This window comes from Myodes glareolus, chromosome 16 (genome assembly GCF_982192425.1).
Source record: "Myodes glareolus chromosome 16, mMyoGla1.1, whole genome shotgun sequence".
Classification (NCBI taxonomy): Eukaryota; Metazoa; Chordata; class Mammalia; order Rodentia; family Cricetidae; genus Myodes; species Myodes glareolus.
The window spans coordinates 23,033,646-23,046,199 of record NC_142041.1 but is presented as its reverse complement, the minus strand read 5'-3'; the positions used below and the strand labels follow the sequence as shown (position 1 = coordinate 23,046,199).

Here is a 12,554-nt window from a genome sequence, read left to right as displayed (position 1 = left end):
CCAAGGCCAGCTGGACTGGGACTGATGGAGCATGTGATCAAACCGGACTCTCTGAAGGTGGCTAACAACACTCTTATTTTGAAGTAGCAGTCCGAGTTCTTTCCCCAGAGCCTTTGAACTTTTCCTAAACCCAACTCTACTGTTATAAGAGATTTCCCCTCTCGGCCGGCCTTACCACTCTGACAGCAGATGGCGCTGTGGACGCACCAGAGTAAATCTGTGTAGACCAGCGGGACAGTCACAGCTTTATTTCGTGACTCATAACATAGAAACAGGCTTTTTAAAAACTTCATATAAAGTTATTGACAATACAATTTTTTTTCAGTTTTTCTTTCTTTTAATGAAAATGATTTAACTTAGAAATCTGCTCTGAAACTTTTGTCTAGTTTTGCAATTCTCCGGTATTCCAGTGCAAAAATAGATCCATTACAGACAGCATAAAGTGCTTGGAATCAGGGCCAATGATGAAGAGAAAGCACAAAAAACAGCTTCATCCTAGGGTCCAAGGGGAAAGAACATACCGAATCCATATGGAAATATAAATGTTCTATAAAAAGGGATGCAGCGGTTTTGAATGAGAACAAATATTACTGTGATATTACACTCTTACCAGGAAATAGTAACAAGAGTACAAATTAGTATTTCAGTATCAAAGTAATTCTCATTACACAACACATGGCTCTTTGGAACAATTTTACCTGATATATACAACCATGAGAAGACAACAGACATCCCTTAAGGTTCATGACTACTATACAGAGAGCAGATGATGTTTAACATTTAGTAGGCATGAAGCATATGCTTTCAGTACAGACATGGAAATACAGTAGCTTGAGGTTTGTTTGTTTCATAATGAAGTGTGCTGGGTATGTATAGAGAGAGGACGCACTTTCCTTTGTCTTTCTCATGTTCACAGTTAGTAAGTTTCCCAAGGTTAAAAAAATAAAAATAAAAGTTAAATCAGAAGTGTTTCCGCTTGAGAATTTCTAAACTCACATAGGCATCTCATCTCCACAGGGTATAGAAGGGCAGTTTATTGGAAGGTAGGATTGATTTTTAAAATCTCTAAAATAATTACATATATGAAGAAAAATGAAAGATTGCTGTTTGGCTAGGGTAAAAGGTAGCAATACTACAGACTGTTTCTAGCTTTAGAAAAGATTTTAAATCTACATTGAATTAAATCTTTTCAAAATAGTTCACAGTACCTTGTTTTTTTTGTTGTTTGTTTGTTTGTTTGTGTTTAATATGGCCTCAAAATCAGCATAAATAAAACAATGATTTGCTCAGGACGGTAGTGTAATTAAAAGTTAGGATGTTAATAGTGGACTGAGAAAGCCAACAAAAGGTTGATTTTAAAAAATAAAGATTTCTTTGAATTTTGTATCTCTGACAGAAAAATACAGTGGTGTGCCAGTAATTATTGGGAACAGTTTCATTGCCATTTTAGAAACCTATGTTGACATTAGTATCAAAATTTTTCTTTTCAAGCAGTGAGTTATATAACAATATTCTATAGACTTATCAATTTAAAATAGATCTGAAATCTTATACTTCCAAATTTATTGTTTAAATTTTAGAGTAAGTTGAAGAAACTAGTAGTGAAAGCTCATTTGAACTTTGCCATACAGGAATTCACTCCAACTTTTGTTTTGTGTGAAGACAGATGACACTGCGCATTAATGAAATAACATGTTTACATTGCTTGAAAATGGAAAAATTAAATCTGGGTTAGAGAAGTCTGAAAAATACTCCATGTGGAATAGTTTGTCGATTTTTTTTTTTTATGATTGGTTAGTCTGAAGAGATGAAGCATTTGAGACCGTCAGAGGTTTACGTGGGTGTCTAATAAATATCCCACAAAGCCAATTATTTTAAAGGTCCCAAAGGTCACAGGCACAAGTCGTATCCAGGAAATTTCAAGCTAGCTGTTTTCTCCCTAAGAGTTCAGTATTACCGGGCCCTTCTCTTGGCTTGTATTGATGCTATCAAGTGGGCGGGGGGGGGGGGGGGGGGGACGACCCTATTCTTTCAGTGGATTCAACAAAACCATCTATATTTGTAAATCTCTCAACTAAGTATATGGCATAGAAAATCTGCTACCCCTCCCCCTCACTTTTATCCACACATCTACACGGTGACTACACTCCAAAAGTACTCAGTCAACAAACTGAAGTGAGCAGTATTCTCCAGGATCTTAAAATGTGGCATGAGATGTTGACTACAGCGTTGCTTTCTGGCTACCAGGCTCTAGTTAGACATTCCAACTGCAAATTTACCAAGGAAAATAAGGCATGAGACAGAGTGGCCACATTCCTCTTTGCCTAGACATATGCCTAGACATATGTCTACACTGACGTCTAGACATATGGTTCAGGGTTCCAGAAGCCATCGGTAAGACTTAAAATTCCAAATAATATTAATAGTGCAAAGAGTTTTATCAAAATTCCACCTTTTAATTTTTGAGGTTAAACAGTTAGAAATAATACTAGCAATAATACTACATTTGTGTCAGACAACAAAGGGTCTTGAGATGCAGTGTACCGTGTTGTGTTAGCAGACAGTCAGGACAAACAGACCCAGGTCTCCCACGTGTAAATGCACCAGCTCTTTCACACCACGCCCTGAACTCGGCAGCTTGCAGCCCCAGCAGTTAGCCACTGATCTTTGCTTCTTACAAGGATCTAATGTGTGTTGAAACAGTCTCAGAGAGATGACCTGCTGACCCCATGACTCCAAGCACAGGCAACACTGAACAAGAGAACCAGGCCTCCTGTGGTTAGAGAGATCCACATTTTGCACGTGGCAGCCCCAACAGCAGCTCATCAAAGAAAGAGCCAAAGCAGGGCTTAAGTCACACATGGCACCATTTTGTCACCTGATAGTTAATGATGTCGACAGACAGCAGGGCAGCTTTCGCGAAAAGTGTGTGTGACACACCTCAGTGCTTCAGGCTTTCTGAGCATCTTGGCACTAGTAATTCTGGCACACTCATTGCCAGCAATGGATGTGTCACCAGGAAACCAGTTTTGTGGTTCGGCATGGCTTAATGGTGCCTTTGACTTGATTATCACTGGCCACGACTATCTGATGGATTGTGGTTGCCATCCCAGTGAGAATACACAGGAACAGAAAGTATGAATCCAAACCCATAGTCTGCTTGGTTCCATACCAGAGCTTCACATCTGTATAAGGTAATGAACTAACTTCAAGTCATTTTCCCTAGAGAGCCATACAAGACATAGGCTACAAAGGCACTGCCCCTGTAATGGAATTGTGAGTTCTCGTTGCATTGAATTGCATTGCATTGAATAGTGTACAGTATCCAGTTTGTATCTTTCCACAGAAATGCACGACTGTTTCCTCCGGAACACTTGACACCGTGCAAAGGGAGACCAAGCTCTCCCTTCTGTTCATTCACCCGTGTGAACAGGACTCTTTACACATAACTTTCTTTCACTTTCTCATCTTGTAAAAAAGACGTGAGGACAGCCACATCCACGACTGTCTGGTTTTTGTGTAATGACAGGTCCTTTAAGTGGTCATCATCACTTTGGTCCTTGGCAAAGTTCACAAATACCTATCAAAAGGAAGGTGGGCATTCATAAGTACCTCTTGACCTGTTCTTTTGTTACTGAAGTTTCGTTTTTTTATTGCTATGGTTGCATTTTTCCTTATGTTGAAATTGGGTCAGGTAGAACACAGAATGGAGTAAGAAAATGAACTAGAAAACCCTGTGTGAAGGGGAGAATACTTGAAAAACACCAAGAGCAATACACGCCAGGCGGTGGTGGCGCACGCCTTTAATCTCAGCGCTCGGGAGGCAGAGGCAAGCGGATCTCTGTGAGGTCGAGGCCAGCCTGGTCTACAAGAGCTAGTTCCAGGACAGGCTCCAAAACTACAGAAAAACCCTGTCTGGAAAAACAAAAACAAAACAAAACAAAAAAAAGATTTTCTACATCAACCCCACATCACCAACTGCTCAACATCCCCTTATCAACCATCACTGGCATATTTAGGCTTGATTAAAAGGAAAAGAAAAAACACTTCCTGGATACCTATTAACTGCCAATTTTGGTATATTTTGTTCATTAGAAAGAAGAAAGCACCTGGCAAAATGCCTGACTCGGGGTTGATAGGTCATAAATGGTAGTGATTATGACTGATACAACAGTCACAATAACTACATGTGTAGAAAGCACCATCTTTCTGCATGTGCTCATAGAGAATAGGAAGTAATAACAGAGGAGGAATCAAAGCACAGACAGACAGACTGAACTTTCGGGCTCACAGTGGGGAGGAAGGACCAGGCATCCTAACCCTGCAGCTAAAAGTACTTTGGACTGAAAGCTTACTTGGTCAAGTGTTGTCTGAGAGACAGAGTAGTCTTCTATGTGGAGTCGCTTTTTGCTCTGGGAGAGGATGCTGAATATCCTGGCCAGAGACGACAAGGAGGAGGGAAGCTGGTACTGTAGCATGTTTCGGTGTTTCTCTTTTAGCACACTTCCTGGAAAGGCGAGTCCAAAGAACTCCTGGACAGGCTTGAGGTCAGGGTTGGACCCTGCTATTCGTACAACTATCGTGTAACCGTCTCCAAACCTGAAGGCAGGAAAAAGACATCCAAATGGAGCGTTCCCAGAAAACTTCTCAAAAGGATACTTAACCCTGAAACCCCAATGTGTGCTAAGAGAAAGGGAGATCTCTGGCAGCCCTACAGAGAAGTTTCTGAGAAAAGAAACCCTCTTTATCTACCAAATACCTAGTCATATGTGGTGCCATGCCCAGAGCCTTGGATACAGGATTCCGTTAAATCCCCAGTGTGGACCCATGAAGTCAAACACACAAACAGAAGCCCAACAAATTTAATCACTTTGCCCATGTCCCAAAGTTAACTTCTGAGTTACGGCAGGACAAGGATGTGAACCCATTTCTGTCGATTCTACATTGTGTCCTTATAATCATAACACCACAGACGAACTCTTGAATTTAATTTATAACAAAATTCAGAAAAGTCCTAGAAAACCGCCTCTCAGAGAGGTTAAGTAACTTGCCTACAAATCACGTAAGCAGTGCATGGCAGAGTCAGAATTAGACTACTGCCTATTTATACTTCAAAGCCCATATGCCTTGTACTACGCTCTTTTTGTTTCTATTTTAAGCTACCAGATACACACTCAAAAAAGAATAAACACCGACCACTTCACTAGGTGCTAACCCAAAGAAAGGATCTGTTACCTGTTTTTCAGATGCTGGACACTGCCAAGGCACCTGAACCTCCCGTTGACCATAATGGCCATCCTTGTGCAAAGGGCTTCACATTCTTCCATACTGTGGGGAGACAGAAAGAGGTTTTCCTTTCAGAGAGAGACGCTCCTATAAGCATCGGAACATCACCATGACACCTGGTACTTTAGAGAAACACATCCCCATTATCTTAGGGCATCTCTTGCCAAGATACAGAGATGATGTTCTCCCCTGTCATGGGCCTTACAAGTGTGAAAGGGTAGAAATAATCCAAATGTTTGCACGAAGAGAAGCTACATAAATAATGTTCCCAATGCACACATTATAATTACATTTTTTGTTTATAAAATACTTGTGTGTATAGCTTTGGATAAGAATACTCTGGAACATATACAGACAAATGATAATAATAATCCTGAAGTGGAATAATTCCAGGTGATAACTTTCAGTCTTCGCCTTTAAATAACCAAATACAATCACAGACTTAGCCAAGACTCGGTAGTACAGACCTATGAGATGTAAGAACTACGGATCTCCCCTCCTTGACAATGCTTAAGGCGCAATTCCACAAGAATCTCCGAGCTTTGGGGTCCATGCCTGTGGTTGGTTCATCCTATAATTAGAATAAAACAAGTTAAATTATTTGCTGGGAAAAAATACCAAAGAATTTTTTTTTTAATACTAAAGATCATGCCTGGTGTGAAGACACACACCCTTAATCCCAGCACTGAGGAGGCAAAGGGGTGTGGATCTCTGTGAGTTCAAGGCCAGCCTGGCCTACACAATGACACCCCATCTCAAAACAAAACAAAATGAAAAAAAAAAAACCTTTTTGTCTAAAACTTTTGAAGTTAGTAAGGTTTAGGTAAAACTGATACTCTTATTTTTTCCTAGGTCACTCCTTGTTCTAAGACACTTGCTAATCTAGAAATTTCATCTTCACATGGTCAAGGTAACATCTCAGCTCAGGGCTTCTTCCTATACCTTCAGGATTTTCTACAAAATGAGGGTCAAAGGCCACTGCCCAGACTGATGTGGTTTTTATTTATCTGTCTGTAAGGAACTATGGTCCAGTGGCCACTGTGGTCACCCTGAAGCACTGCCCTCACTCTCTACCTCTGGAGGATGAACATAGTGACAAGTCATGAAGAATGTTTCCAAGAAAATAATATGTTCAGCTTCAGCCATACATGTAGGGACTATCCCAGGCAAGGAAACAACGTGCCTGGAGCATGTCTATTTGGGAGCCTGGGAAGGTCCGGCAGAGCCACCCAGGGTGCTCTGTGGGAGAAGCTTCCCTCTGCTTCTCCAAGCCTGTTCTACAGAAAACAGCAGATTGACCTGCCGTCACCATACCAAGCATGCGATGACCAGCCTGTATGTGACTTCAGATAAACCATGCTCATTCACCACAGAAGAATAGCCACCACCTTCCACGCACACTCACTCACCAGAAAGACCACAGGAGGTCCACCAATCAAAGCCATGGCTGTGGAGAGCTTTCGTTTGTTGCCTCCACTATAGTTGCTGGCGTATTTCTCTCCGTACTTCACAAGGCCCAGTTTGCGAATTGCCCACTCACCAACCTAGAGAGATAAAGGGCACTTTGATTTCTGTCGGGTTCAATACTGTCAATCATACTTTCTTATAATCACGTAGGAAAGTTGTCTTGTTGGGCAGGACTCAAGTCTCAGGTACCTCTGAGGACGCAGAGGGAGAAGAGGTTCATGTGGTGGGGCCTGCACTCGCTCCCTGCACCCTACCCTGTATATGCCTACCTTCCCCTGCCCCCCACCAGGAGAGAGACTGAAGCCCGAGCAAGGACGAGGTCTCGGGTTGCCGTCACGTGTGAAGAAGCTGTGAGATACAAGGTGTCAAAAGAGACAGGTCTGGCTTTCTGGCTCCCACAATACCTTGCCAACTTCTTTTTCTGGGACTCCCCTCAAGAGGGCAAAGAACTCCACGTGCTCTCTCCCAGTCAGCAGCTCGGTGATGGCATCAAACTGAGGACAGTAGCCCATGTTCTGATGTACTTCGTGGATGTTGGATAAGATGCTGGAAAGGAAGACAGAACCAGTCAGGTTTAAAGCCTTTCAGAGATACTCCGGTAAGACAATCTGGCCTGGCATTCCTAAAAGAAGTATGTGTGTACAAAACAAACCTAGACCGGCTTCTGAAGTTTGGGAGAAGAGCCTTGCTGTCCCCAGGATGCCAACTCTTCTGAGAAGTAAGGGTCCTGTCTCTACCCTGAATAGGTCTTGTTGGCTCATGAGTACTTCAACTTGCAGGCTTGGTCTGGTTTCAAAACAAGTCTATGTTGTGGAATAATCTTTTTGTACACTTTGAAGATTTGCCACCCGGACTGGTTTACTAAAAAGTTGGATGGCCAAGAGCTAGGTAGGACTTTTAGGGCAGAGAGGATGCTGGGAAGAAGGGCAGAGACAAGAGTCACCAGCCAGATGGAGAGGAAGCAGCATGTACAGAGTAAAAGTGGTAAAACCACAAAATAAAAAGTAGATTGATAAAAATAAGTTAATTACGTTTTAAGAGCTAGTTAATAGCAAGCATAAGCTATTGACCAAGTTTTTGTAATTTAATAGTAAGTCACAGTGTGGTGATTTGGGATCCGGCAGGATATACAGAAAAATCTGCCTACAAGTCTATGCAACTGTAGTACAGTCTTTGCCAACAACCCCGGTCACACCTATCAGGAACTTTAGCACTAAGACTCCATCCTACCCTTGACTCTGTGGTCTGGCCGTATGAACCAAGCACCCTTAAAAGACTAGAGTAAATTCTAGTCTTTGTCATGACCCACACAAGGCCCAGAGATGCTGGGTATGAGCTCTCCACCTTCTGCTCCTCAATCATTGATTCAGCCATAACATTCATGTTCCAAACATTCTGATTCCACTAAATACACAGTATGGACTGCCATTTGTTCCTCTATTTGCTTATTATAGACCCTCTAGCACATAAAAACAGGAAAAAATACACATACAGATAATTTACTTACACCTGCGGGGATGACCTCTAGGTTCTAGAAAGTCAGTCAAGCTAACAGCTGCTATTATTTAAAAATTTGGGCTTTCATACCCCAGTTTGATGGTTGCCTTTCAGCCGCTTCCAGATAGCCACGAACTTGACACATAGGCACAGTCCTCTCTGCTTATTTAATACTCTTGCATCAGCCTTTTCAAGACTTATAACTAAGGTACCCCATGGTCACTGTGCCTGACTCTCACAGCGACATTGCCCAAACCAGTTGTATAATCAGTAGCTGAGCTAAACCTAAGAATATGCCAGGAACCTGGAGCTTGAGCAAGACTGGAGTCATCACTATTCCCAGAACTTCTATTCTTTTAAGGCTCCTTTAGATTGCTAATTAAAAAAAAATCACGAAGAGATGGGAGGAGATGGCCAAGTTTATTACATTCCTGACTCTACGGTAATACTGACTGACAATAAGACTCAGTTACGACTGCGTAATTCCATGAATTTACAAAAAAAAAAAAAAAAAAAGCACAGATCCGTTCTCTCAAAACAAGTAAATTATATGTCTGTAAATTATACCAACATAAAGTGTTAGGGAAGAGTAAAACTGAGGAAATATAAAAACAGTGCTTATCTCTAGGTGGTGAATTAGAGGGGATTCTGGGCTTTTGACCTAAGAAATTTGAATGTTTTTATGAACTAGAGTACTGGGATAGTCAGAATCTAACAGCATATTTCTTAAAGCTGAACAAACTGTGCACAGCAAATGCAATAGTTTGCTTCTCTTCTCACCTGTTTTTGTTAAGCAGAGCGTCCCCTCTGGTCACAGTGGTATCTCCAGTCAGCATCTTGAACGTTGATGACTTCCCAGCACCATTAACGCCCAGGAGTCCAAAGCACTGAAAAGCAAGACAAGGTGAACCACTTGAAGTACTTCTAAATCTCAGCCTGAATGGCCCAATAAAACAGCCTCCTGGGCTTGGATCCGATTTGCTATTGATCCCAAAGCATCTATCTTAAGAACCAATGAGAGGTTCAATATTCAGATATCAGTGTGTGTGTATGTGTGCGAGCGTGAGTGCGTGCATGTGTGTTGTGTGTTTGGAGAGAGAACAAGGGTAGAGGAAATCATGTCTTATGTATGTGCCATGTTGCCTAAAAACATAAAAAAAACTCAAAAATTACAAAAGGTGAAAACTCTATTTTTTTTACCCTGTTTGAACTTTACTCTCTCAATGGAGCCCCTAAAGCACGCTGTGCATACTTTTTTATACCGCCTGTGAGTGTCCAAAAATTGCCCTATTTTGACCCAAGAGGTTCTCATTCTGTCCATGACTGATTATTTCTCACAGACACAAATAAAGAAACCTTTAAAAGTCATTTTATATAGTCACAGACTGCTGTTGTTGGATTTGGTAGATAGTCGGAATTAATAGAGACGAAGCACAATACGAACACAGCGCACTTACCTCGCCAGGAGGAATGCCAACGCAAATCCTGTCAACAGCCGGCTTCCGCTTCCGTCTATAGATCTGCAAGCAACACACACATAAATCCATGGATCTCAGTGACTCAGGACTCTCTCCTACAACTGTGGGCAAGGGGACTCCATCCCACATCCATCACCAAACACAACTCATCAAATGGCCATGCCACACAGTGCATGTGCTGAGAGCCTTACTCTGCCTCTGTGACAAGCGGCTTTTAGCTGACTCTGAAACTCAAAATGGAATTTCTTTTTATTTCTAACATGAGTCTCTAAAAATAAAAGTGATATATTTTAAAATTAAATTACATAAGGTAGAAATCTATGATAAAATGTCTCAAATGCAAATAAAGCAAAATTTAAGGGTTATGGTATTTGGAAAGGGATGAAGCAGAACTTGTTTTTCTGAGCAAAGGAAGTAGTTTTTGAGCCACGAAGCTCAAAATCAACCATTTATTCTCTGCACCTTGGCTAGACACGTAATGTTAGTATGTTTTAATAACTACCATAAATGTAAATATGCAAAATAAATAAATCCGAGAGTGGGAATTGCATTATAGAAGTATTCTCAGTAGGATTTTTTTTAATTAAGAAATCTCCATGGTGTATTTTAAATAGAATTGACAAAGCTTGGTGTAGATACACATTTGGGGAAGCTTATTTTTTAAATTAAGCACGTCAGCAAAACGCTAGTCAGCAGCTGAAATGGAGAAGACTGGAAACAAGCTGTCTGAGTTCACACTTGTGACCTCACCTTGGTCAGCTCCTTGATTTCCAGGATGTCATTCTGTCCTCCGCCATCCAGAATTCTCTGCCTCTCCCGTCTCACATCCTCATCCTCATCATTCAATGGAGGAAGCTTCGCCTTTACAGGTCTTAGGAGAAACATTTTTAAGAAAAAAAAAAATCACACTTTTCAGCTGCTTTCTAAGGCAAAATTCATGTCTCTAAAAGCAATATTATCAAGCCCACTTGCCACCACTGCTAGGGTCTACGGGGCTGGGAGCTGAGGATGCTCCCAATAGGAGGAGAATCCATTTAACTGTGTGAGCACAGCTCAGTGGAGTCACCCAGGACGCGCCCCCCCCCCCGCCCCTCCCATCCAGTTACTCCAAGAATTCTGAGAAAAGGCTCACCTGGGCCTGATGAAGAACCTGTACTGGATCAGAACAGTAATGAGGAAGAAAACCACCCCTTCCACGGCCATGGCAAAAAGGTTTCGTCCTACCAAGTCCCAAGAGAGTGGAGACACAAAGCGATTCTCCCCTGTGAGACACAATGCGGATATCTGGTCAGAGGGGAGATGTTGGAGTCACGCACGGCCCTACTTCCTGTTTCTGAGGCAGAGCGTCCCTTTGAGTGTTCCCAGAACAGTGATCTGTGCTGAGGGTGTGTCTGAACTGTGGGTGGCTTTCGTTGTTTATCATTTAACTTAGTAAACTGTATGATAACCTGTGAGGCTAGTTTAGTGTAAACATTTTTTAAACTCTTGAAAAAAAGGGAGGAAAAGAAAGAAAAGGAAGGGAGAGGATGGGAAGAGAGAGAGACAGAGACCTTCCTCGGTGATTTTGGGGTCAAATTCAAGTAATTTTCTAGAACCATCAATGGCCACCACCCATGCACCATGACAAGATTTAAAGAAGAATAACGAGAATGGCTACTTTTGAGATTTCACTTGGAGAACTGTAGAACAAGCTGGTATCAGTCGGAATCTCAGAGCCAATTTGCATTAGTTCTGTAACTCCATCAGGATTGCTAAAATGTCCTTTTTAATGAGTCATGACCCCGCCACACCAAAAAAAAAAAATCATGTCTAATAAGGTCAATAATCCTGACTAATTCTTGGAGTCCTATTTTTTTTTAGTTCTAAGTTTTAAAAGTAACAAATATTAGAAAACGCGTTCAAAAGATGCCCACTTCTGCAGCATTTAATGTAACCTAGTGACTTGTTAGCAGGTTTAAGAAAAATATCCCTGAATTCTTCATACGCCTTGTATCACTAAAATGAAAGCGTTCCTCTCCTAAGCTTATTAAGTAGCATGTCCCATCTAACCAAATTAACCAGCAAATGAATAATAATCAAAAAACAGCAGAAGATATTTTAACAGTTATAAAAATAGAAAAGAACTTCAATAAATATCTCTTTACAACTATGCTAAACACAATATATGAGGCATACCTACAGCCCTCTGGCTTTAGTAGAATCAAAGTGTATGTCTTCCTTTTCGAATCTCTGGCCTTATCTAATTGGTGCAGCTATGGTTTTCTTTTCCCGGGGAATTGACAAACTGATTTGTGGCATCAGGTATTAGTTTCAACAAATACCAACATTTCCCTGCTTCCAAAGTTGGTTGTTTTTTTCCTTTATGTCACTGTTACCAGAAGCACAGATAAATGGCTGTATGACAAGACTCCTAATACACCAGTTGTGCCTTTGAGGGGTGTTAGGGGGACAGACCTCCTGTACCCAGTCCCACTCTCTTCCTAAAGCAGCCAGCCATCAGACTGCTGAGGCCCTTGAAAACTACAACCTCCATTAAAGCTGGCCTTGACGCTACTGCCTCACTCACCAAACCTCTCCAGGGCGTCAGCCATCGCCTGGTTTTTCACCATGTCAATGAGCCCTCGTCCCAGGCAAAAATGTGGGAAGATGAGGAACACAGACTTCAGGATGTCATTGATGTTATTCAGCTTCTGAAGATGAAAAGGTGGAGAGAGAAACATACATCATTCATAGTCTAAGCCTGAGACACAGTTGTGAAGAAAAGCATCCGGTTCCCTAGACCTTTGAATTCAGACACCAAGAAGCGGCAGCAGGCATTTTCTTCAG

General features: G+C 41.6%; 1 protein-coding gene across 2 annotated transcripts in view; it reads right to left on the bottom strand.

Annotated features, from left to right (window-relative positions):
• Positions 1-232: 232 nt before the first annotated feature.
• Abca1 (ATP binding cassette subfamily A member 1) overlaps positions 233-12,554 on the bottom strand; it is a 117,878-nt gene continuing 105,556 nt past the window's right edge. For both annotated transcript variants that reach the window (XM_048420688.3, XM_048420689.3), the window contains exons 40-50: positions 12,295-12,418; positions 10,861-10,990; positions 10,479-10,599; positions 9,708-9,770; positions 9,031-9,137; positions 7,158-7,299; positions 6,696-6,830; positions 5,754-5,857; positions 5,236-5,328; positions 4,356-4,599; positions 233-3,580 (exon numbers count right to left, since the gene is read on the bottom strand). In XM_048420688.3, the coding sequence (XP_048276645.3) occupies positions 3,440-3,580; positions 4,356-4,599; positions 5,236-5,328; positions 5,754-5,857; positions 6,696-6,830; positions 7,158-7,299; positions 9,031-9,137; positions 9,708-9,770; positions 10,479-10,599; positions 10,861-10,990; positions 12,295-12,418 (1,404 nt within the window). In that variant the 3' untranslated portion in view covers positions 233-3,439. The remainder of the gene's footprint in view (positions 3,581-4,355; positions 4,600-5,235; positions 5,329-5,753; positions 5,858-6,695; positions 6,831-7,157; positions 7,300-9,030; positions 9,138-9,707; positions 9,771-10,478; positions 10,600-10,860; positions 10,991-12,294; positions 12,419-12,554) is intronic.